At 46.6% G+C, this 24,476-nt stretch overlaps 1 protein-coding gene across 1 annotated transcript; it reads left to right on the top strand.

Annotated features, from left to right (window-relative positions):
• Positions 1-1,006: 1,006 nt before the first annotated feature.
• blmh (bleomycin hydrolase) lies at positions 1,007-24,257 on the top strand. Its single transcript, XM_008284504.1, has 12 exons — positions 1,007-1,143; positions 2,913-3,110; positions 5,076-5,185; positions 6,776-6,917; positions 7,116-7,204; positions 7,279-7,371; positions 17,010-17,165; positions 17,247-17,405; positions 17,490-17,557; positions 18,294-18,411; positions 18,698-18,764; positions 23,957-24,257. The coding sequence occupies exons 1-12, from the start codon at positions 1,134-1,136 to the stop codon at positions 24,103-24,105; spliced, it is 1,359 nt and encodes a 452-aa protein (XP_008282726.1). The 5' UTR covers positions 1,007-1,133; the 3' UTR covers positions 24,106-24,257.
• Positions 24,258-24,476: the final 219 nt, after the last annotated feature.

The following is a 24,476-nucleotide window of genomic DNA, read 5'->3' as shown; positions in this document are numbered from 1 at the left end:
TTTTTCTTTCTTTAACTTGTTAAAAAAAAAGAAGAAAAAAAAGAAAAAACTGTGTTTGTATTTTTAGTATTTTGAGAGCAAGAAAAAAAAAAGAACAAGTCAGATTCGTAGAATGTGAACACATACATGAGCAGTAGTTCTGATTTCCTTCTGAAATGTGCTGGAGTGGAAGTATTAAGTAGAATAACATGTAAAATACTCAGCTGAGGTACCTGTAGCTACCTCCACTGCCAAACCAAAAATAACTGTGTCCAGTATGGTCTCTAAACCTGGACAATCATTTTTCCTTGTGTTGTTCTAAATCAACTCATTTATATCAAATGAAACATGCACCGTTTAACCCTGAGCTACTCCATGAATAGTAGATTTGTCAATAGTCATGTTGTGTGGCCACATCTGAGTTTCTGAGAGCGTTACAGATATCTGGGAATTATGAGTTTAAATATCAAGTGTCCCTCCTGGTGACTACATTAAGACAAAACATTAGACAGACTTTATGTGTTTATAAGGTTCTTCTTCACTCTTGTGGATCCACCTCACTGATTGTCTGTGGCTCTTTCTGCTACTGTAGTAAACCTAATGCTGGACTGATTTTCATCCTGTGGCCAGTTCTGGTTTTTATTTAGAGCTTATTTAACTTCCAGCACGTCTCGTTTTAGTTTATTACCTGTGTTTAATGCTCTAATCAATGTTTTTGTTTTACTAAATTTGCTTTTTAATATTTTGTAAAGTGCCAAGTTCCTTCAGTGAACTCCACTTCAATGTACTCAGACTTACAGCAAAGGTTGGATGAATGAATGAATGAACGAATGAATGAATGAATGAATGAATGAATGAATGAATGAAGTAACCACTAATCTAAAATAAAGGATCAACTCAGTCCCTAGCTGTGCAGTGATGTTGTGGCCCAGGGGTCGCCTCCCTGCTGGGACACCGTGTTAGGGTTTCGCGGAGGGAACGGGTGTCCTCATCCACGCTCCTCGCTAACTCCGCCCAACCGCCACGTCAAAGACCGAGCGAGTCCGTAAACGAGCGCACCCCGGGAGCACACGGACCGACGGTCGGTGGTGAGATAAACAAAGAGCCGGCGACTCATCAGGACGACAGACACCGCTCCTCTAGCTCCTCGGAACATGGACACTGGTAGGTTGAGCGGCTCTGGGTCCCGCCCCGGCCGCGCTCTCGGGTCTCCGGCCGGTCCGAGCCCGGCGGGTCCAGAATGACAGCTGACGGAGCTAACGGCTAAGCTAGTAGTCACGGCGTTAGCATGCCAGCCTGCTAGCATGACTCTGCCGCGGTGTTCCCGACGAGGTGGGCAGTTGGAGCCGCAGATTAGGGCACGGAACCAGAACCCAACAGCACCCAGGAGCCAGCACGGCTTTAGGGGCCGGTTGAACCGGTGGCAGCTACAGGAAGTGGCCGTTAGCCGAGCAGCTAGCTAGCCTCGGTGGACCTGCCAACTCTTTAAAGTGGAGCCGACTCGTGTCGGACGGTCTCGATAGGAGGCAGAGTTTGTACCCGAGAACAGAACATCTCCGTTTACGTTTCATAACTTTTAATAGATTAAAGTTGTCCAAGTCAGCCTCCTGGCAGCCGAACCGGTCGGGTCGGTCTGCTTCCTGCTCTGGTTGTGTAACTCCTTCCTGCTGAAGGCTCTGGTCCTGTTCTCATCAGGACCCCGAACATCTTCCTCCATGTGGAAGCTTTCAGAGTCCTGATCAGCTGACCCTGTCCTGCCAGCCCCCATGGAGCAGTGATGGGCCCAGTAGGTGCCGGTTTGATGGAAACCCAGCTGGAAACCACCGGGGTGTAAATGTGCAAGTCACCCTGGCAGCCCGAGCCTGGCCCCTCTTCACAGAACCCCTCATCACTCACAGCCCACTTGTTGAGTAACAGCGAGCCACCGGGTCTCAGCCCCTTCAGTCCAGTCTGTTCTGAACTGGACCCTCTGCGTGGTGTGTTGGGATGAGGTGCTGTGACAGGTCGGACCTCTGCCTCTAACTGTCCCTTCATGGTCTGTCCACACTCATCAGGCTGTGCACCACAAGGACAGACCTGTTCTGTCCTTGTGGTGCACAGACCTGTTCTGGCGACATGGACCCAGAACATTCCCTGCCTTGGGCTCGCCTCTGCTTTCGTCCTGATACCATGACGGTTAATGAAGTTTGGCACGTCCTAATGTGGTGCTCTGTGTGTTTCAGCTCGGTGTCGATGAAAAACAACAGAATGCAGCTGAGAGGTCGAAGTCCAGGCAGCATGCATGACTAGGCAATGTCCCCTCCATGTTTAATGGCTCTGCACTGCTAACTGACGGAATCATAAACCACACACCAGTGCCAGCCTGGTTCTGTCAGTGTGCCCCCCCTCCTCCTATCCGGACCAGACGGGCTTTCCAGTGTGTTCCTGTCACACATGGAGCCAGATGAGGGATCCCGGCGGGCTCTGATCAGCCCTCGGCTCCCTCAGGCCACTTGTCGTACTACTAGAAAGCATTCTCGCTTGCTGTCCTTGTTTACTGCTGCTGTGTGTTCAGCGTCCTGCATCAGAGCTCTGGTCCTAGTGGTGTCTAATATCCTTAACAGGCTGTTCTCTGCTGTGATCTGTGTGCAGCTGGTGGAACAAGGGAAGCAGCAGACACTCGTACATTCAATAAAGGCTGTGCTGTTGGTTTATGAGTATTGATCTGGTGTTTACAGCATAATTGTGACATCTGAGTGCTCACAAGTTGGATCCTGAGTGGGGCGTGTGTATGATTAAAGCGCACAGATGAGTCATGGTGCTGGGACGGTTGGAAACTCCTGCTGTGAAAGACTTCCTGTTACAAGCTAACTTTATTTGTGACTGCGTTTCCTCCTTCATTTTGTGGCATTCATTCCTCCTCTGCCTCTTTCATCGTTTCCTTCCCTTTGCAGGTTTGAGTCAGGAGAAGGTAGCCGCCTTTCTCAAGCGGCTGAAGGCCGAGCCACGCTACCTGTTGGCCCAGAATGTGTCGACCTGCATCGACCCGCTGGAGGTTTGTCTGCACCGACAGACGGTCCAGGATACTGTGCACATCTTCCAGCACTCTATTCCCACAGAGGGCAAACCTGTAACCAACCAGAAAAACTCAGGTAGGACAACATGCAGCACCGCCACAGTCATCATTACACATGCACCTTCCTCACTATACAGCAGGGTGACGAATTAAAGGAAAACCTGTAATAAACGAGTATTAAACACAACAGATGCTTCCAAACAGTCCCACTGCTTTGTACATAGAAGCTAATAGCATGCAGTGTGGTAATGCTGAGCAGGCCCAGTGGATTCTGGTTCTGTGTCAAGACGGGAAGAGGAGAAGCTCTGTTTGACTTTGAGAGAGGGTTCATTGTTGGGGCACAGATGGCAGGAGCTTCAGTCACAAAGGCTACGTAACATGCTTGTGTAGGAACAGTCCAAACATGACTTCTGTATTTAAATCAGACACGAGTACACAAGGTTGGAAATTAGGGAACAGAGAAGTGCAACTCTTAGAATGTTGGTGCAGGATGTGATGCGGTTGCCAGGAAGAGCAGACCATCGACATCTACACAGTGGGAAAGCACTTCATAAACCCTTAATACAAAGTTGAATGCACGTTTTAGAAGCTCAGCGGTGCAGAAACCACAGACACTGTAGAGATGTAGATCTGGTCAGATGAGTCGCCCTCCATGTTCCAGACGATGTTCACCAATGAACTGGTCCAGGTCTGAATGCTGTGGGGGCATTTGGGTGGCATGTTTGGGTCCACTTGTCACCCTACAGGGAAGACTGGCAGAGTTGTTCTGAACCTTCACCCTCATCCTGTTTTAAAGACGGCAGTCTCTTTTAGGATGACAGTGCCTCATCAGGGGTCCCTGGATGCTTTGATTAGTGTGAAAACGATGTGAATCATGTGCGATGGCGTTCAGTCACCAGATCTCAACCTAAGTGGACACCTGTGTGTCAGACGGACCCCCGCCATCAAAACACTGAATGAGTGAAAAATGACAGTCCATCCGTCCGGTCCAGAGTTACAAAGAGCTGAGGAAATTTTGCCGTGGTGCGCTGCTGAATCTGTTCTGGCAGCATGTGGCGACCCAGCACACCACTTTGTGTTGGTTTTCCTTTAATTTGTCACCCACCTGTGTGTTAGCAGCGTCTAAGCCCTCTGGTCAACTCACGGATACACGTCCAGACAGATGGTGTCTGCATACATCGGTCAGCATCAACGCATGTCACAGCTTCAGTTTTCCTCCTCTGTTCTGTTCTCTGAGACATTGAGAGGCTGTAATATACATGTTATGGTATAAAAACACACTGTGTTGATGTCTTTTAAATCCGATGCGTTGTGCTGCTGACACTGTGGGTCTTACATCATTCTCTCTCTTTTGGAGAATTTGGTTGCTGCAGTTTCTTTGAGCCTATACAAACTACACCTAACTCACTTTTCCACATCTTCTGTCACCATCTGTGACTTCTGTGTGACAGTTAAAATTTGCATTATGTTCTAATGAAGTTAACAGAACATTTCTAAATTGGATGACTGAGATCAGTGGATAGAAAGTTGGTCTGTTCCTGAGTAAAATCTGCGTGTAGCCACCGTTTCCTGCCGCTGAAATGCTCTGGACGTGGACTTCAGGAGCTTACAACAAGCTGGAGCAGCTGGACTAACTCATGTGTTGGTAGATACAGTGTGGGTCTCAAAAATACATTAAATGTCTCCAACACATCTAGAGATGGTTGTACTTGGAGCCTACTAAAGCAGACTGTAGATGGAAACTGATAAATGCATCCATCCTCCCCCTCAGACATCCGTTTGTTTCAGCATGCTATGGAAAACCTCCAGAGGCTGAAGCTCTGCTCCTGATAGGTCCGTCCGACTCCCACATCAAGCTGAAAACCATCAGCTGTCCACATGCATGTGTTGGCCTGGGCCTGGTGTCTACAGGATGGTTCCTGTTTTTGATTAGAGGGATCGAATGAGCAGTGCTGGTGTATATGTAGTGATGCCTGTACTCAGTGTGTTGCTCATTACTAACCTGCACATTTCTCCCCATCTGTCTTCTTTCTACCATTAGGGAGATGTTGGATCTTCTCGTGCCTCAACGTCATGCGACTTCCCTTCATGAAGAAGTTTAACATAGAGGAGTTTGAGTTTAGTCAGTCCTATCTCTTTTTCTGGGACAAGGTAAGGTATTCTGTAAAACCATTAGCCTCATGGGCTCCTTTTCATTTGTTGTTTGCTTTTCTTACATTTTTAACATTCTGGCAGGTGGATGTGTTTGTTGTTTTGCAGTTGGGATGGGACTATGTGTGTGTGCACATGTGTGTTAGTGCAGTGTTATTATGCAGCGGCCTACTCCTATACAGTCATTGTCCAGCTAAAACCCTCCTTTGTGTGCAGGGGTCAGGGCTCTTCCAGGGCCGACGTCACAGTGACACCCCTCTGAATGTTTTTATCTCTGTCTCTTTCTCTCTCCAGCCTTCGCTGTCACCACTTTCTGTTGAAAAGACATTTAAATGACTGTGGTCATCAGTGGAAGGATGTTCAGGAGGGCTTCAAAACTGAACTTTTCCTCCAGACTATTTTAAGATCCTGGTGAAACATTCACATTTAGACTGTGTTTCACTGGGATTTACATCAGTTTACATGTTTATCCTCGATGTGCACAGAGAACAATAAAAACCACACAGTAGTTGAGCAAGGATCACACTCACAACCTTGTTACCTTGGATCCTAATGTCTGCTGCAGACCAGAACCCAGGTGGTGCTGCTGATGTTGGAAGGGCCGAGGGCAGGTTCTGACTTTGGATGTGTTGATGCTATAAGTGCTTGTTACAGCACTTAGCGCTCGTTCTTGTTTTACATGCGTGTATTGAGAGTCCCGGGGGCTTTGTGTCGGCAGCACAGAGCCTAAATAGATCCACATTCATGATGTTTTCAGTGACTCATTGAATGCATTGAAATGACGTCGTTGTGGAGCCCACATGTCACCGACCAGGCCAGTGTGGCTCTGGGGAACACCGTTGCACTGATCATTGCTCTGTCTCTCAACCTACAGGGGGACAAACTATCACAATGATGCTTTGATGCATGTTAATGTTGTAACTACGTTCTCGCTGGTTGTAAAGGTGGTGAGCATTCAGACTAGAGCGAGAGGTGGAGGATGAGTCCTGGTCGGTGCTCACTGTGTTCATCAGTTTAGACAAGTAGCCGTCCTGCCATGAATACACCTGATGTCTTTGTGGCAGAAGTTGGAACGTTCGCTATGTTCAATATTAGTTTCAAACACATGAATGGTAAATGTTGCACTCCAGGAATATCCTGCCACCTCTGAGCCAGCTGCTTTTGACACTGCATCAGAGGTGTAGAGTTGCATCTGTTGGAGCAAGTCTGAAGCCTGCCAAAGGTTTGACGTCGGTTCTCAAGTCGCCCTCCGTGAGCAGGTTCCCAGGCCTTTGAATGTTCTTGTTCCTTTCAAAACTGATAGTAGTGTTGTGTTGCATAGCTGGAAGTCTTTCAGCGGTTTCAGTCGGATACTGGACGGCCGTGTGAGGTTCGTCTGACACGGTTTGGTTTAATTATTATTGTTCATCACAGGAAAGACTTTGATACCTGAATGGTTTTGGTTTGAAACCTCATGTACAATAAGGTTTTAGAGGTTGAAGTCTCAGCTGTCGTCACATGTTCACTTTTATGCCTGAAGTCTAAGTCAGATGTTCAGGTCTGCATTTCAGTGTCCTTACTATGTGTCTGCTGTGTTTGTGTGCTCTGCAGATTGAGCGCTGCTACTACTTCCTCCAGGCCTGTGTGGAGACGGCACAGAGGAAGGAGCCAGTGGACGGACGCCTGGTCCAGTTCCTCCTCTCCAACCCAACCAATGACGGAGGACAGTGGGACATGCTGGTCAATCTAATTGGTCAGTTCTCATCGCGACACAGTCGCAGTAACACAAAGTTCATGTGGAGTGATTGAATAACCGGATAACATTAACTGTTTGGTTAATGTTCTCCTAAAATCAAGGACCAGACTAAACTGTGCACATTGGTGTAACACCAGAAACCACTGCTTCTGTGAGGCTAGATTCATATTATGGTTTTAAACTGTCTGTCTCCAGAAAAGTATGGCGTCATTCCAAAGAAATGCTTTCCAGAGTCACACAGCTCAGAGGCCTCCCGCAGAATGAATGACATCCTCAATCATAAGGTACATTTACACATCTCTTTCGGCTCAGCCTCCCGTCGGTAGGTCATGTGTTTGACTTTAGTTTTGTGTTACAGCTGAGAGAATACTGCCTAAGACTGAGGAACATGGTGGCCAGTGATGCGACTAAAGCCGAACTGTCCGATGCTGTGGACACCATGATAGAGGAGGTGAGACTGTTTCTGGTTCATGTTGGTTACAGACCTTTTGAAGAGCATCATTTATGACTGTTTGATCAGTCAATAGTTAGACTGTGTGTATTGTAGATGTCTCTAATTCAGTTCTTCCATGTCAGCTGACATCACTGTTAGCCTTCGTTAAATAGGGTTTCTCATTACAGGTGTCTGCTATTAATCTGCAGATATCTACAGTGCACATACCTGCAGCTGAACTACGACTCATTTTACTTCAATTCTCAGATGTTACAGTTCAGTTCTGACTAGTTAGATTTGTAGTTCAAGCCATGTTTATCTCCCCTCATTTCAAGATATCTGCATGGTCTTTTTCAGATTCAATTAGAATAGATGCACGGAGTACAGGTACTAAGTCATCAGGTGGGGATAAACTTCAGTATAGACAGTGGATAAGAGATGGGATGTGTGCAGTATATACACAGTATGAAGCAGGGGTTGGGGGGGAGTGTATATCGGTGGACTAGGGCCAATCAGTGAAAGGGGACAGCTGAGGGCAAGATCCAGCTGTGATCCAGTATCCATACTACTATCTTATATAGTGTGCCAGGAGAATATGTAGTATGTCCCAATGCACAGTGTGTCAAATGGAGTACGCCAGAAATACCAGGAAGTCCAGTTACATCAGGTCGGACGTACCCAGGCCAGCGTGCCTCTGGTCATTTTGACTCACGTGTACACTTCTACTAGTATGTTGTGATGTTACATATTTGTATAAACGAGCCGTCAGACAGGTGGCAGCTCATGTCGTATTACAGTGGCGACGCTAAAAGTTTAAGGTGCATTACTGTGACGAAGGACTGTGTTATTATGCACGCTGCTTACAGCAGTGCATTTCTTGGGTGGGCAGCTGTTGTGCATATTTAAAGTAAAAAGAACAAGTGTCACACAAGGAAGTTCTGACTACTACAAATGATGCTGTTGATATCTGCCTTGTCTAAAAGTAGTCACCTTGAATTAGAGTGTGGACAGGGTGAAGTGATGGTCAGTAGCTACAGTGAGTAAACGACAGAGCTGGTCTTCTGGTCAAACACACTGCAACGCTGCCACCATAGCTGCTTGTGATGAGGTGTTCTACTGCCATGTTCTACCGAAGAACCACGTCTCTTATGAACACAGCTCTCATCTTCCTCAAACTCCTTGCTGAGGAGTTTCTTCTTTTTGTTTTTTATTTGATTTCATCCAGCACAGAGGCTACCATTACCTCTGCTGCTGTTGGGCCGATACGTAACAGGAAGCCTCATGGACCAGTCATAATGGCGTGTCACACATGTGCTGCTATAGTTTGACTCGTCAGAGCTGAATGGCGGATAGCCACAATGATGTTACAGTGAATGCTCAGGGGGCTTTTGGGTACATTGCATTTTCAGATTAAAAAACAACTAATTTGTTAAGAAGTATTGTGTCCACATAGTAGATAATGCGACATGTGTACGGAGCACTAAGGAAAGCTTTAATAGGCTGCGGTGTGTTGGGCCAAGCTGGGATGGTGGAGGTGTACTGTTCTCCTCTAAGCACAGTTTCTTCTAACAGTTTATTTAGTTCAGTGTCCTGTTCTAGTGAGTTTGTTGGCCCATGTATCTGGTAGCCCTGTCTCTAAGCCATCAGACAACCATGTTGAAGCTAAATGTCATTTTAACACTATTTCAAATAGACATTTTCGTGTTTGTCAGTGAATGTTTCTTCTGACTGTGGGACAGCGGGTGGAGCTGGTGGATCACACACAGCTGCTACACCCTTGCTGACATCCACTCATGCTTTAGGACCACAGGCAGACACCTGCAGTGTCTGAAACATCTACTGAGCCTCCCTCCTGACTGGACTGCTAGAAATGCAGCTTCATTCATTAGTAGTGTCATAACAGGCATGCACTGAAGAAGCAATAGATGCCTGAAGACACCGGAGGGAGATGAGCTTCCAGTAAGGCTGCCGCCAGTGTTTCATCTGGAACTGGTCGAATTTACAACAAAATCCAACTTAGTGGTTTGTCTGTGACAGCAGACGTGTGGAGACGTTCCTCGTTCAGTTCCTGCGTTTGGTTCCTGCCCTTCCATAGTTTAACAATACTTTGTCGGCTTACACTGCAGTTTGTTTCCATGAAGGAGACACAGAGAAGTTTGGGCTGATCTTGTTCAGTGATCCTTGAACAAATGCAAATTAGGTTTAGGTTTGACAGACAGGCTGCTGAACCAGGCGACACTGCAGCGTAGTACAACATAAAAATAAAAGAAAGTGTAAAAACGGTATGGCTGTTTACTCCACAAGATGTAAACCCACAAAGACAGTCAATGTACACTGCATGGGTCCATGAGAGAGCAGCTGCAATAGTTTAGTGGCGGAGGGATCAGAGATAAGAGACCCAGAATCCCTCCATACATGTGCTGCTTCCACCTAATTTAAAGGTTTTTAGAATCACTGCTCAAATGACACAAATGTTGATTTAACTTCATACCATTGTTCCATTTGTACCAGAAGAGGGAGCTGTCAAATAAAACATAACTGAGATCTGGCCAGAAGGGATCTCTAGGAGCTGCTGCATGTATTCTGTGTTTAGCTTTAATGGAATAATTAAATAAATGAAGCTCAGGTTACAGCTCTAATAACTTCAGTCGTAATGTAGCAGTTTTATCCACTTTATGACTTTCAATAAGTGTCAAAAGTCCATCTTACAAACAGGAGGGGTTAAATGTAGTGTTCTTTATCGTCAAGTGTCTTAAGATCGTGTCATTATATTCCTCCACCGTTCAGGGTTTAGCGTCACATTAATGTAGCGCAACATGCTTGAACTGCATCAGTGGCTCCAGAGCAGCAACATACATCAAACCATTTAGTACTGACACATGTGGACCAGAGAGGAAACCGTGCTGCAGAATAAACATGAGTCTGACCACATGCAGGCGTAGGTAGCAGCAGCTCTGTTCTTCTTATAAGGCTTCAACACTTCAGTCTGCAAACACATGACAACATTGTTTTTATGGCGTTGTTTTTTCTTATTGTGTTTAAATGTTTTCCATCCTTTTCTGTGACAGCAGAACGCTCATCTTCTGTTGTGTTTGTTTGTTTTAATGCTGCATGTTTACCATAAATACATGTGAGTAGTGTGGCCACGTCATTATAAGCAACAAATAGAAACGTGCACGCTGCTGCAGACCTCACAGTGGTGAAGATAGCCATCTTGTTTATGGAACAGTCGAGCAAGACACATTCGCCTCCAAAACTAAAATCCAGGTAATCGGCTTTAACGGACAGGTGAATATGTGCACGTAAACAATCACGTGCACACCGTGTAATGAGCACAACACGTGCTATGTGCACACATTCTGCCAGTGAAAAATGCAGCCATGTGCCCCATGTTGTGTACGGCAGGTTTGTAGGTGTGAAGCTTCTTTCAGGCTTCCTGTGTGTGAGGGGCCAGTCAATCAGCCTCCCATTCAGGCGATCGCACCGCACAGCGTCTGGTTAGCAGCCTTTGTTGTCAGCTGCTAGCTCGCCGCCTGCTTGTTTAAACAGTCGCCTGTATCTCAGAGTGCCTCCATGGACGGCCAGCCATCGCCACACACGTGACTCGTACATACACTAACGTATGTTGTGCAACAGTGGAGGCTGCTCCCGCTGCACTGTTTGTTTGTCCACCTGGAGGTGGTTTGTTTTGTGAAGCTCCGTTCTGTCACGGCCAGCGGTGATGGAGCGTTGGGTCATGTCTAGAGAACAGCCCACATTCAGAGGGCCGCAGTGTCCAAGGATGCTATTACAAGTACATTTAACCTGCAGTGTTTTAATTATAGTCTGTCATTAATGTTTAACAGTTAAATCCTTAGTGGGTATGTTGTTTTAAATCCCAGTTACTGAAATCATGAAGCCTTTCCATGTCTTTGACCAGTAGTAAGTGATGTGAAGTTATATCATAATTACAAGCTGAGCTTTTTAATTACATTACACTTTCAAAAATGTGATCCCTTCAGATCTCACATAAAAGACTGTAATGTGTATTTTAGGTCAATTTATCATTTATAACGTGTCAGCTGAATCTGAATACGTCAGTCTGCTAAAATAATATCCTGGGATCAAGATTCTCATTACGATGAAGGCTAGTATGTCGGGCGTTCGTGTTGGATTTTCTTTTGCTGGAAGCTTTGCGGTTGTCCGACTCAGGCAGACTCCACATGTAGCACCGGGACAAATTGGAAAACTAAATGTTATCATTATCAGCGGAAGTAATTACTGCATGATGTCCGTAGAAATGTAAATATCGTGTCTGAATGATTATTCCCTCAAGCTGATCAACAGAATCATGTTGCTAACAGCTTCTTTAACCAGGAAATTTGCATGTCGAATGTCTGAATAGCTTTTTAACAATCCTACATCATTTTATAGTGATGAACAAATGGCCAATAAAACATTTGCACATGAAAATATGTTCTTATTATGTACAATATCACCAAAGTCAGTCTAAAAAAATGTCTTCTAACCCCTTTCAAATCATGCTGCCAAATGAATCTAAATCACATTTAAAAGGCCTGTTTGATAGCTTAAGTGGAAACAGATCGGTGCTGGATTTATTGTGAACTTACATCATATTTTTATTTCTCTTTGTTGTGCTGGCTGTAAGCTGTGTGGTCCCAAACCATCAACATGACAAGTTGCTCAGGTCTGAAGTCTGACTCGCCTCCAGCCTCCATAGCAGCGTTAGCATATTAGCTCTGTAACTTGTGACTGATATGACTGACTTCTGATTCACGACACGCACATCTGACGAGTGTCACAAGCTCAGAGCCTGTCAGTCAGGAGCTGTTTCCATTACAGCGTGTGCTCGTATTGTACTCGTACGAGGCATTGCTTTATTTGTGTTGTAGCAGAGCACTTTAAGAACTGTTTGCGCAGATCAGGTTTACAAATAAATTGGTGATTTCACAGATCATGAAACGCATGTCCACAACTGTGTTTGTGGATACGAGCGCCTTGTGTATTTGTAGGCTTACGTATGTTGGTTTTCTTGGACTCCTGCTGATGGGAAGCCAGTGTTTCCTCTACATGTTCACATGCGTTTGCATCTATGCGTGCACATGTGTTTCTCAGGATCAAAGTGCCATGTCAGTCCTGCTTTGGGGTGTGTGGAGGTGATGCTGTCCACTCTCCCTGCGTGGCGGCTGTGATGGTGTCCTGGTCTTCGTCACACCGGCCCCACGCTCGCTCCCATGACAGGAGCCGGGGTCAGCGTCTCTGCTTCCACTCACTGTACCCCAGGTGCACTCCGTTTAAATCGGCCGCTGTGCGTGTCAAGAATCTATTGTTGTTCTTAACACCGGTTGGGCACATTCACTTAAACCAAGCGCGTAACATTTATCTAAGAGGCTGGGCGACAGAGGCTGAACCCACTTCAGCTGCACCTGCAGTCACAGCGGCACGCCGCGGCTGTTTGTCTTCAGAGACCGTCAGGATGACAGGATCCATGCGTGCTCCACGGCAGAGACCATCGGTTCAAGTTTCAAAGCCGGGCTGCTCTTTCATGCCGTATCGGATGTGCGCCGCTGCTCCTCTTCTATCACTCGTGTGGACAAACGAAGGCCCAATCACTGGAAACTGAACATACACATGCAGCTCTCCACACACATGAAACGTACACAGATGGTATCCCTCACGCCACGACTGCAGCCTTTCCATGCTCCATTGCGTCATGGAATTAGAAACACCATGTGCGGCTCTGGTCTTGGCTCTGGACTGCCAGTGATTCTTCAGACAAGTCTAATTTATGAGACAGCCATCAACTGGCAGAGGAACCTCCTCGCTGTAGCTCACAGGCCCGCTGCTGCAGGCTCTTGGCTCCCCGGTTTGTTGCTCGATGTGGGTGGGTTCCTGCCTATGTGTCATTGTTCGGGGCCACAGGAACAGCCAGCGCAGAGTGGTCCACTTACATTTCTAGAATTTCTCTGCACAATTGGTGGAATTTAACAATGGCCACATGTGTTGCATGTTTACTAAACATGGAAGTTTAATCAAAACCTCACTCATTTTTATCCAAACTGTTTGCATGGTGTCATTTGCTTACACTCACAAGTCCAGCTTCTAGACAATAGTTAGAAGTTCCCTCAGAGGCGCAGTGAGGCGCATGGTTTGCCTCAATTTGGCATCAATTGAGTGAAAGCCAGTTATTGTGTGTTTTGAATATCTGAGCCACATGTTTAATTTGTACATCATTACCATGGCTTTAAAAAGTCTTAAACGATTTGTATAAAAAGCTAAAATTAACTTGTGTATTTTTCAAAGCAAGGTTAAATTCAATCTTCCTTTTCTTCTGTTGAGTCTTTATTAATGTTAGAAACTAGTCAGTCCGTGACGGGTGTACAAGCTGTTCCAGTGGGTGGTACAGTCTGCAGCAGGTGACCGATGCTCACGAAGTCGCTCCTTCAGTTTTAGCCTGACAAACTAAATCAGCTCAGAGCTTACACACAACTACACTCTCGCCTGCCTCCAAGTCTGAGCTGGGCAGCTTAGCGGGTGTGTATTGTCTTAGATCGCCATTCATTTGACAGGCAAAAGCAAAAACTAATAACTTTATGTGTAAGTCACTTTCAGGATTTCACGTAGGAGGGTCAGTACACTTCAGGTTTAGTCAGGTGTCTGTTATTTATAGTGCTCGTTTTACACAACAGACTGTGACACAAAATCCATCCATCCATTATCTATACACCGCTTAATCCTCACTAGGGTCGCGGGGGGGCTGGAGCCTATCCCAGCCGACTTAGGGCGAAGGCAGGTTCACCTGGACAGGTAACCAGTCTATCACAGGGCTACACTTAGAGACAGACAACCAAGCACACTCACATTCACACCTACAGACAATTTAGAATCACCAATTAACCTCAACATGTTTTTGGACTTTGTGGGAGGAAGCCGGAGAACCTGGAGAGAACCCACGCTGCACGGGGAGAACATGCAAACTCCACACAGAAAGATTCCGGTGGCCCCACCGGGGCGCGAACCGGCAACCTTCTTGCTGCGAGGCAACAGTGCTAACCACTGCTCCACCCTGCAGCCCGTGACACAAAATGCAACCAAATAAAGAAATAAGATACCAAACAAGTGTAAGAATTAAGGTTAACACTGTACAAAACTATACAAAGTGCATATTTATTTCTGACATATTTTCTCTCTTTATTTGCTGGACTTTTGAAGCAAACTGCTGGTGAATCTTTGTGCAGTGTGTCCTGCATTCAGTGACGCTGTGTAGGAAAAAGAGGAGGGCTGGAGTCTGGGTTCTGAAGATCAGGAGAATGCCTTGCTCAAAGACACGTCTTGGTTTTTCCATACTGTGTGTTGTGATGTGTTGCCTCCTTAGCGTTCGTCTCTCCGGTAACTCCAGGGGGTTTGTTTGTTTGGCTCACGTAAAACAAATAAACACGCAGAGCGATGGCAGCCCATCAACACTGGAGCGCATATGCTATCAAACATTAGCCCCAGTTAGCCCGAATAGCGTGCAGCCAGTCAGCTCATTGTTTACAGCGAGACATGCAAACTGGCCTGTGACAGAACCGAGACAGGCCTGGGTGGACCCACCGCTGGAGCCGGAGGAGGCCAAGACAGGCTGCATGTTAACAGACTCCATCGTCATCCTCTACAACAGCTGGATCCTGAAACATATTAGCAGGTCAGATGTTTAGAATATTAAGATATGAATGACATGGCTGCTGAAGGTATAATCTAAACACGAGTCAGGTCCTGCAGACTTAGGGATAACGCCTGTTGGGTAGTAGAGGACTGGAGATTTAGTCTTGAGGTTCTAGGCTCAGATTATTGGAAAGTCTAACCTGAAAATGCAACCGTAATGTATTTGCTGTCTCCAGATGTTGACTGTGAATTATTAGAATTAAGCAAAGTAAATTCCAACTTAGACTGGCAGACACGCTGTGAAACTGTCCAATCAGGCACATTCCATCGAGATGCGATCCGCAAATACAACCAAAGACAATTAAATATGTCGGGGTGCTGTGGTGTTGTACTGTTTAGTCCCTGTTCTCCCCTGTAGCTCCCTGTCAGTCACATCTGTCCGTCACTGAGGCGACAGGTGGTTCAATATTGATCCTGCCCTCATGTCACTGGCACTGTTTATTCTCTGGCTGAGACTCAGTCGGCCCAGCTTTCTCTCACACGTTCTTTATTTGACTTGTCGGTGCGATGAGTGGGCCCAGGGAGGACCTGGCATCAGGGCTTACAGTATGTGAAAGAACAACTGTAAAGCGAGTGGAAAGGTTCAAAGTCACCGAGAGGAGCAGAGGTATTACTGGAAGAGAGACACCAGAAGGATGGATGAAGAAAATGGGGCGAGGTCGAGAGGCAGCAGAGGTGTCTCGTAAAGGTATCGAGGGCATCTGGGCAAACAGAGCAGACGAGGGGACGGACACTCTGGCATGTCTTCCTGTTCAAACACAGGAGCTGAACTTGGAGATGGGGTGAAAGGGTTGAACAGATGCCTCTGTTGACTCAGCTCATGTGTGTATTTTTGTGTATGTCTGCACTTTTGTGACTTTACGCTTCTCTGTAATGAAGAAGGAGGCTGTTTGTTTGAGTAAGCCAGGCCTGAATTTATGCATTTTCTGTGTTTGTCTCTGTGCGAGTGTTACTGGGTGAGAATAGAAGGCTTAGTGGGCTCAGTGTCTACTTAACCAGGAGCAAGAATGTCATCTTTATGTAGGGCGACTTTAATATGTGTTGACTAAGCACCAGAAACGGCTGCCATAGCTGCTACAGTTCTCCAGGCCCGGCCAAAAATAATCCCCCTTCAGCTCTATATTCAGCCAGACAGAAGGTTAATTTCTCTGGATATCAGCAGAAGTAGTCAATAAAAATTCAGCATGAAAGTCGGCTGGAAATTTGTCCCCTCTGACATCCACAGTGGAAGCAGTGAGAGTGATGTTTTGCTGCTCATCTACGCTCTGAGCAGACCTACTGTACATGTATGTGTGCGTCCAGTTGAACCCGTTTATCAGCGTCTAGCCGCACTGCTTTCATCTACCACCAACAATGGTCTGTGCTGCATCTTAATTTCTCAATCCCTTCTTCGATAGGAAAAGCATGTGCAGAGTCCTGGGAGAGGAGGGCTGAGGATGGGAGAGGGGAAAGGGGGAAATTCCAGAGATAGCTGTATCAGAGGTTAGATGGGCCAGATTGACAGCCAGCCCAGTCCAAACAACCCGATCTAGCCCACAGGAACTCAGTCTGAACTTCAGCGCTGCAGGAAGACACGCATGGTGGAGGGGGAAAGGGTGTGCGGTGCAAATGGTCGGATAAGGAAAGATGGCTGGGATGGAGGCTGTGGAGGGAAAGTCTGGAACATTGAGAGGTCCAGCTACTGATGAACGAGTGTATGTGAGGACAGACAGGAGGTGGAGGGTTAGAAAAGTTCATGTCAGCAGTACGAGAGCAACAACAAGACAGTAAATATATTCACCTCTCAGTTTGACTCTTGGTGGTTCCATTCGCTGAACGTGAGTCAGTCAGATGTGCCGCATGTCTACAAAGATAAGCTTCTGCTACCTGCAGTGCTCAACATGAGCTCAACATGAAGGTGTCACGTCTTAGTGCAGTTCTGTAAAGACGCCGGCCGTCTTTGTGCTCTGTAGGTGTTCCGGGTGGCCAGTGTCTGTCTAGGCAGCCCTCCTGAGACCATCTGTTGGGAGTACAGGGACAAGGACAAGAACTTCCACCGCATGGGCCCTCTCACCCCCCAGGAGTTCTACAGGGAGCACGTCAAACCGCTATACAACATTCAGGACAAAGTGAGTGACCCCACACACACAGCAGATAAATACAACTGGTCTGTTCGGCCTCTGAGCTTGCGTGTACCTTGGGATCCTTAGGTCTGCCTTGTAAATGACCCGCGGCCCCAGAACCCCTACGGGAAGCTGTACAGTGTGGAGTTCCTGGGGAACATGGTTGGAGGTCGCAGCACGCTGTACAACAACCAGCCCATACAGCTGCTGAAGAAGGCTGCAGCAGAGTCCATCAAGGAGGGAGAGGTAGGCCGGGCCCAGTGTGCACGCTGTCTATGTCTGCACATGGAACTGATGAATCTGAACGTGTTTTCTCTCCACCCCTCGTAGGCAGTGTGGTTTGGTTGTGATGTCGGGAAGCATTTCCACGGCAAGCTGGGCATTAACGACATGAATGTGTGAGTATATTTCAGTGGGCGGTTAATGAGGGAATTATGTGCTTAAAAGGCTTTTCATACTTTGTCAAGCTGTTGAAGCTTTGCATCAGCTGAAGATACACTGGAGTACAGTTCACTCTAATGTACATACGTGCAGCTGAGTACTGTTCAGACTGTCTGTCCTTTTAAAATCATCAGTTTTCTTTGTTTCGGGTCTCCTCCTGAGCAGACCAGTGTCGCCTCGATAAGCTGGCCGTCTCTCCACAGAGGAGAAGGGGCTTGTCTTTCCTCTTCAGGTGCAGCAGCGTCTGGCTGAGCTGCTGGCGCCAGGCTTAAATTTGCCCGCTGAACCAAACCAGCATGATGCCGAACGTCTGCTATCATCTGGGCTGAAACTCATCTTTCAGACAGATCGCTCCTTGTGTCAGTAGATTATAACTGAAACGAGGCTGAGGCTTAATGCAGCCTCATTTCTGCAATCAGGCTCAAGATGGAAATGAAAAGCTGAACTGTCTTTTAGCAAAACCCCAGACCTCTCAGGGCAGCACATTTGGTTTTTATGGTCATCACATCTCTCCTGCACCAGAAATAGATTGGAGGACCACTGAGGTCTCATGCAGACAGTTACCCGCGGGCTGACAAAGACTGTGCATGAGTGTCTATGTGGAATCACGGCTGGATTTTAAGCTTCTTTTTGTCAGCAGGAAGTGAAAACGTTCTTTTGTCTGTGTGTTTGATTCTGTTTGTGTGCATGCAGGTTCAACCATGAGCTCGTGTTTGGAGTTTCGGTGAAGAACCTTTCGAAGGCAGAGAGGCTGATATACGGCGACTCTCTGATGACCCACGCGATGATCCTCACCGCTGTCACAGACAAGGTACGCTCACACACCCCACGCTGCAGGTACACAACTGTTTGGTAAACTCGTGTATACATGCAGCGGTATACAAACTGACCAGCAGAGGTACACACATTCAGTTTCCCAGGGGTTTGGCATGAAAGTCTAGCTGTGTGTTTACACTGCTTTAATCCGCTGCAGTTTTTCATAGTGCTGTCAATTTCCCCCTTTGTAAGTAACCCCAGCTGTCAGGACACTTTCTCTCCTCTCGCCTCCGATTCTCACTCTTATCTCCCCATCGTCTGTCTCTGGTTCTCCCTCTCAGGATGGGAAGGAAGGCTATGAGAAGTGGAGGGTGGAAAACTCCTGGGGCGATGACCGTGGGAACAAAGGTAACCCCAACACACCACTCGTACTTCCAGTCCTTATCTTTTTCCTTTCAATTTAACCCGTAATGTAACCAGCAGAGTGTGTTTTAACCAGCCGCCAAGGCGCTGTGAAACGGGCTGATTAGTCTATTGTGTTACTGACTGTTCGCTGGTAACCTCTGAAATAGCTGCTTTCACCTGGATGTGGTCTTGAACTCATTTCCAAACACTGTCCTTCCAACAAAGCCATCTGGTCGGGTTATAAACCAGCATTTTCGTGTTTGTATCAGCTGAATTAAGAACAGGATTACACACAGAGGTTCCCCTGTGTTTCTGCTTTATGAACTTGTAATTGGCTGTGTCCTGTTTCATAAAGACTCGGGGACACACAGGCACAGCGGACCTTCTAGTCTTCTCTTTGTTTTGTTTCTCTGTGCCTCTGGGAACAGTCGTAGTCACTGAGTGAACTCATCCCTCAGACCAACAAGTAGATGCAGATCACACAGCTTACTCCAAAGATGTGTTTCTACCGGCACGTCTTCTCTCAAAACTGTCTGCAAACAATTGCTCTTTTGTGTAGCGATTTCTGCAGTTTTGGCTGAGCAGCTAAATAGAATTGGACAGAGCAACAGAGCAGAACAGCAACTGCAGCATCCTCCGTGTGGACCCTGTGTTGCCAGGACTGTTCTGCTCTGCAGGCTTGTGGATCCGGTGTCCAACAAGTCAGACACAAATGGGGAAAATGTGCACAGATTCACTCCGGTAACGAGAACGATATTCTATACAACACATTTCTGTAACGAAGAAGACATTAAACCACAGGGTGTCAAACCAAGCAGACGGAACAAATAGAAGAACAAAATAAAGTAATGCATGTAATACAGCAGATCAGCAGAGCAAAGGATATAAAGAAGAACATCATGAAGTCAACAGAAGCAGCTGGGAGAATCTCAAGGATGAATGAAAGTGTCTGGTCTAGTTGTAAAGAAGACACTGGTGTGGGTCTGAGATCCTCTGGGAGAAGCTCCATGGCTCCACGGCTCCACCACCTCTGATGACAGCAGCTCTATGACTGATGAATATGACTGTCTTAGATGCTGGGCTTCGGCACTGTTGCAGGTCATAACTTCATGGTACAATAGTGACGTTAGACAGTTACAGAGGTCCAATATGAGTTTATTGCAGAGCACATTTCATACAAAAGGGATGTAGAAGTTTTTGAAAACAAACAACAACCCAGTAAAATGCAGCCATGTGTTTTCAACCTTAAGCTGCTCTCTCTAGCACACTGATCAGCAGCAGGAACTTTTGAACCGGACAGTTGTTTTTTAGTGGTCACTTGTTTTTTTTTTGTTTTTTGTTTTTTTCAACCACAAACTCCAAACGAACTTAACAGCCTGAGTCGCTGTTGCATGAACGAGCAGCGAGACACTTGGATGCTTCAGGGAGAAAATGTCAACTGTTTGTCATTAAGGAGGCAGCGTTGCCCCTGACGACACAGCAGGTCCTCTGCCCCAGACTGCTGCTGGGATTCCCCTCAATCCTTTCATCCTCGTCTCTCATCTTCACCGACCCTCTCTCTCTCTCCTCCGTCTCTCAGCTCCACATTCCGCTGCAAATTATAGGAGAGTATTTCAGGTCAGTCATGCATCGTCTGGCAGCGCACACACACTCAGCGCAGGATGTACACACTGACAGGCACACACACACTCACAATATTTGCTTGAACCCACAAACCTTAGTGACTGTTGGGAAAACATGTGAAAACCCCTCAGTCAAATCAAATGTATTTCACGCATATCTTATTCCATAAACACGGGCAGATGGGGAGGCCAGGGCCCCAGTCCGTCTGCAGCCAAATTAATAAAGGTTCCAGAACAACAGTTTGAGAAGTGGAGTTCACTGGGGAATCCGGGGGCTTTGTTTGTTCGACCAAAGCTGAAGGGGGAAGAGGCAGAAGCAGTGAGGAGGAGAGCGATGGAGCTCAGAGAAGATGGGCTGCAGGTAGAGTCGGTCAGGAAGAAGCAAACACAGACGGGTAGACGTCGAGGTGGTTCTGGAAAACGGACAAAGATGTGAAGATTAGTGGTAGAAAGAAGGAGCAGAGAGGCAGAGTGGAGTGTGTTTATAAGGTTTGTGAAGGCTTAATGGCTCCCTTTAGGCCCTTGAATTTCTTTCCTAACCTTGAAGAGTTTCTCATGAGAGGTTTAACTTTCTGTTTCCCCTCTCTAAGCCCTCCCTGAGCCGCTGTTATGGCCCTGCTCACTCCACAACTCATACTTTTACGCATTTCAAGACAAACATTTGGCAGCGCGCTCTGAGGGTTTTATGTTCAATGTGAAAACACGTTAGCCCCAAGGTGACTCCTTAACGTTTGTCGTGATTTGTGTTTGAGCCCTGAAATAGTTTGACAGGGAGAGTGGCTCACTTCACAACAATCTTAAAGCCTTCTTTCTCGACTGATTAAAGCTGCAGAAGGTAGAAATTAGGAGGAAATCATTTAAAAACTAGCAGCTGGTGCCTCTCCTGTCTGTTCTAAGCTCCTCCCACATTACCTGCATGCACCTCAGACACAGAGACAGTCCAGATGAAAGTCAACATTCATTCGCGGCTTCACCCAGGATCCAGACTCAGTTTCTCAGGTAAAGGTTCCCCATTGCTCCGTTGTTCCACCACATCTTGGTCCTGCTACAGACCCTGCTGGTATTTATACCGTTCCACCTGCTCTGTGTGAGAACACTTGTGATTGGCTGAAATCTAGGGAGGAATCTTTGCCTCTTGATGCCAAAAAAATGCTGCTTATCCCCTGCTGCCTTAATTTTCATGGTCTTGTGTACCAAGCTTTGCATAATGTACCATTATTTGGTCAAAATCTAGATCTGACAAAACACCAGTAAAACTAAGTGTTTCCATCAGCTTTGGTAGTACTTGGATTGTAGTTAGCAAGTATTGGCATGCTGGACACCAAACTAAGCTGATAAGCATTATAATAAATACATCTATTGTGAGCATGTTAGCATTGTTAGGGTTTAGTTGAAAACACCCCTTTTGATCAGCTGGCATAGCATTCCAAATAGAATACTTTGTTCCTTTACTTTAAGTGTGTAGTAATGCTGCCTTTACGAAGTATGTACTGTTTCATAAAGTATACGTACAGTGGAGACAAAGCGTCATAACATGGCGTCTGCAGTTTATATCCATCACAGTGTTTGGTGCACAAAGAGCTGTTTGTTGGTACCGTGGAGTGTGTCGTGTGCTGCTCAGAGGATTGTTGGTCACCATGGAGGGAAAAGCATGCTGGCTCACACACTCCAAACTCCAACTGGACCTAGTGTTGGTACCTAACTGCATTTAACATACTGTGTACTGGGACAAACCCACTACTCTTCTGGAGTACTTTGTGCTCCGGTAGTTTGGGTGTCTGAACGCACCGCCAGTCTGTGGTTGGGCATTTAGCTGCTGGGTTCAGTTTGGATTTGGAGAGTGACAGAAAGGTTTTGATGTGTTTCATTAGAAAATGAAGGAACGTCTGTGTGTCCGTCGGTTCTTCATCAACTGTTCATCCGTTCTATTCAACCCACTGCTGCTGATAAATACACCAGAGTGTCCAGGTTGAGGTCGTGATTGGTTCTCATGTTTTCACTGAACGTTTTCTGGCTTTACAACAGTTTCCTCAACAGGCCTGTGACTGGCTGCTTTGACAACATCTCTATGAAAACCATGTCTCCTCTATTGTTGTGGGTTTAAATGCAAGATGGCGACTTCACACCCTTTAGCTTCCACTGCATCGGTCTGTCTGAGACGAGACAGTCAGTCAATCCCTGAAAACACACACACACACACACACACACAATGCCACCCAACACGCAGCTTCCAGGAAGCTCACATCAACACACACATGGATACCACAGTGAGAACCAGGCAACGTGCCATCTAAGATCTGCGTACTTGGAAGAACACAGATACACAACACACACGCCATCCAGTGCGTTGTTTTGAACCGTGGCACGTTGCTGCGGTCGCCCTGACGTCTGCGATAAGTCGACCTGGCGGTGGGAGGGAAGCCCTCGTTAGCTCTGAGCACATGACGAGGGGAAGAAGAGTCGCAGCGAAAGGTGCTATCAGGGAGAAGAAATGAGCCGAACCCAGCTCTGGTTTCAGCTCTAATCAAGCCTCCATGTGGGTCGGCTCAGGGCTCGGTTTGAGCTGCTCTGGTTTCATATAGCTTTTAGCCGTTATTTATGTAGAAGACACACGCCCAGACATCTTTCATTTAATTAATCATTTCAGGATGGGGCTTCGTTCCGTCCAAACGGGGATCATGCTATCCCAACATCCCCTTCCGTCAATCTCTGTTCAAGGTTCTTTCATAAACCCCCAGATTTGGCCTCGTATGCCTACAGACAGAAAGGGAGGGGAGCAGACAGACACAGTTTGGTCTGATCAGGGTGGTGTGCAGAGCTGATGGCACAGCCGTTGAATGAAGCCGTGAACAACTAGAGTTTAGTGGTGAACGGTGCTTAAAGGGAGTAAAACCTGCAGCAAAGCACGGGGGGGTTATTGGGTTGGACGTTCTTGAACAGAACCGATCATCTGCTGCTAATTAAAATAGTAATTAGTGACATAATGTGTTCCAAACTCAGAAGGATGCATTGTGATGAACTGACAAGCTGACTCTGGAGGAAAGGCATGCTGACTGAGTGGATACGTTCCTCTGTGATGGAAATGTTGTGCTGCTCTATGAAACATCCTCCAGGAATATGAAGTTATGTTTTGTGTGTTTTTATTTGTTTATTTACCACGTTAAGGTGTCCGTGTGGTGCTCTATAAATGCTAGAGGACTTACCTGAGTCACTGCAGTATTGCACCTTGCTCATGTGTAGCACAGACTGGATGTCTGAGTGGTTCAGGTGAGCTGGTGGTCTCCAGCTGGATCTTAATATGCAGATTTTTTTACTTTTAAGCTGCCTTGTGTTGTTTTCCATCTAGAAGATTTCCCATCACCTACACAATTAGTGTTTTCAACCTATAATCCAGGAACTGGCCTTTAGTTTTAACATTTTAGGAGCTTGTCATCACACAGGATGAAACTGAAACTTTTGAACCTCCTACCGATCTGGTGCCTTAGTTTGCTTGTCCTGGTGGTTTTACAGAAGCCCAGTGTTGTGCTGGAAGGTTTCTCTCCCCAGACCTCTAAATGTTTCATCTGTCTGTAGGTTACCTCATCATGACGGATGACTGGTTCTCTGAGTACGTGTACGAGGTGGTGGTGGACAAGAGGTTCCTCTCCCCCGAGGTCCTGGAGGTGATGCAACAGGAGCCCATTGTACTTCCTGCCTGGGACCCGATGGGAGCCCTGGCGTAACTACAGGAATCCAGGTTTTAGCCCCAGCCTCTGGTCTATTTGACTCCGCCCTATTCCTCGGCTGCTTTTACCTCTCCAATATCTCCCTGACACCTCCTTCCAAACAGCCTGTTCTTCTAGAAAAATAATAAAGATTTTGTTTTTTTACTGGACTGCTTGTGTATTTCGTCTCTTTATTTCTCTGTTAGAGTCGAGGTTTATGAAAAACCCCTCAGCGCCTCGACTTGACCCCTCACAGTCAGCTGATGTCCTGTGTACAAGAACTTTATTTAATGAGGCCAGGTGAGATGTCGCCTTCATACATGAAGGCTTCCTGAGTTCCAGGCCTGGAAAGCCCATCGGGGTGGCTCCACATTCTGATCAACGTTATG

The sequence above is a fragment of the Stegastes partitus genome, unplaced genomic scaffold, assembly GCF_000690725.1.
Source record: "Stegastes partitus isolate 25-593 unplaced genomic scaffold, Stegastes_partitus-1.0.2 Scaffold362, whole genome shotgun sequence".
NCBI lineage: Eukaryota > Metazoa > Chordata > Actinopteri > Pomacentridae > Stegastes > Stegastes partitus.
This window is presented reverse-complemented; position numbering and strand designations above follow the sequence as displayed.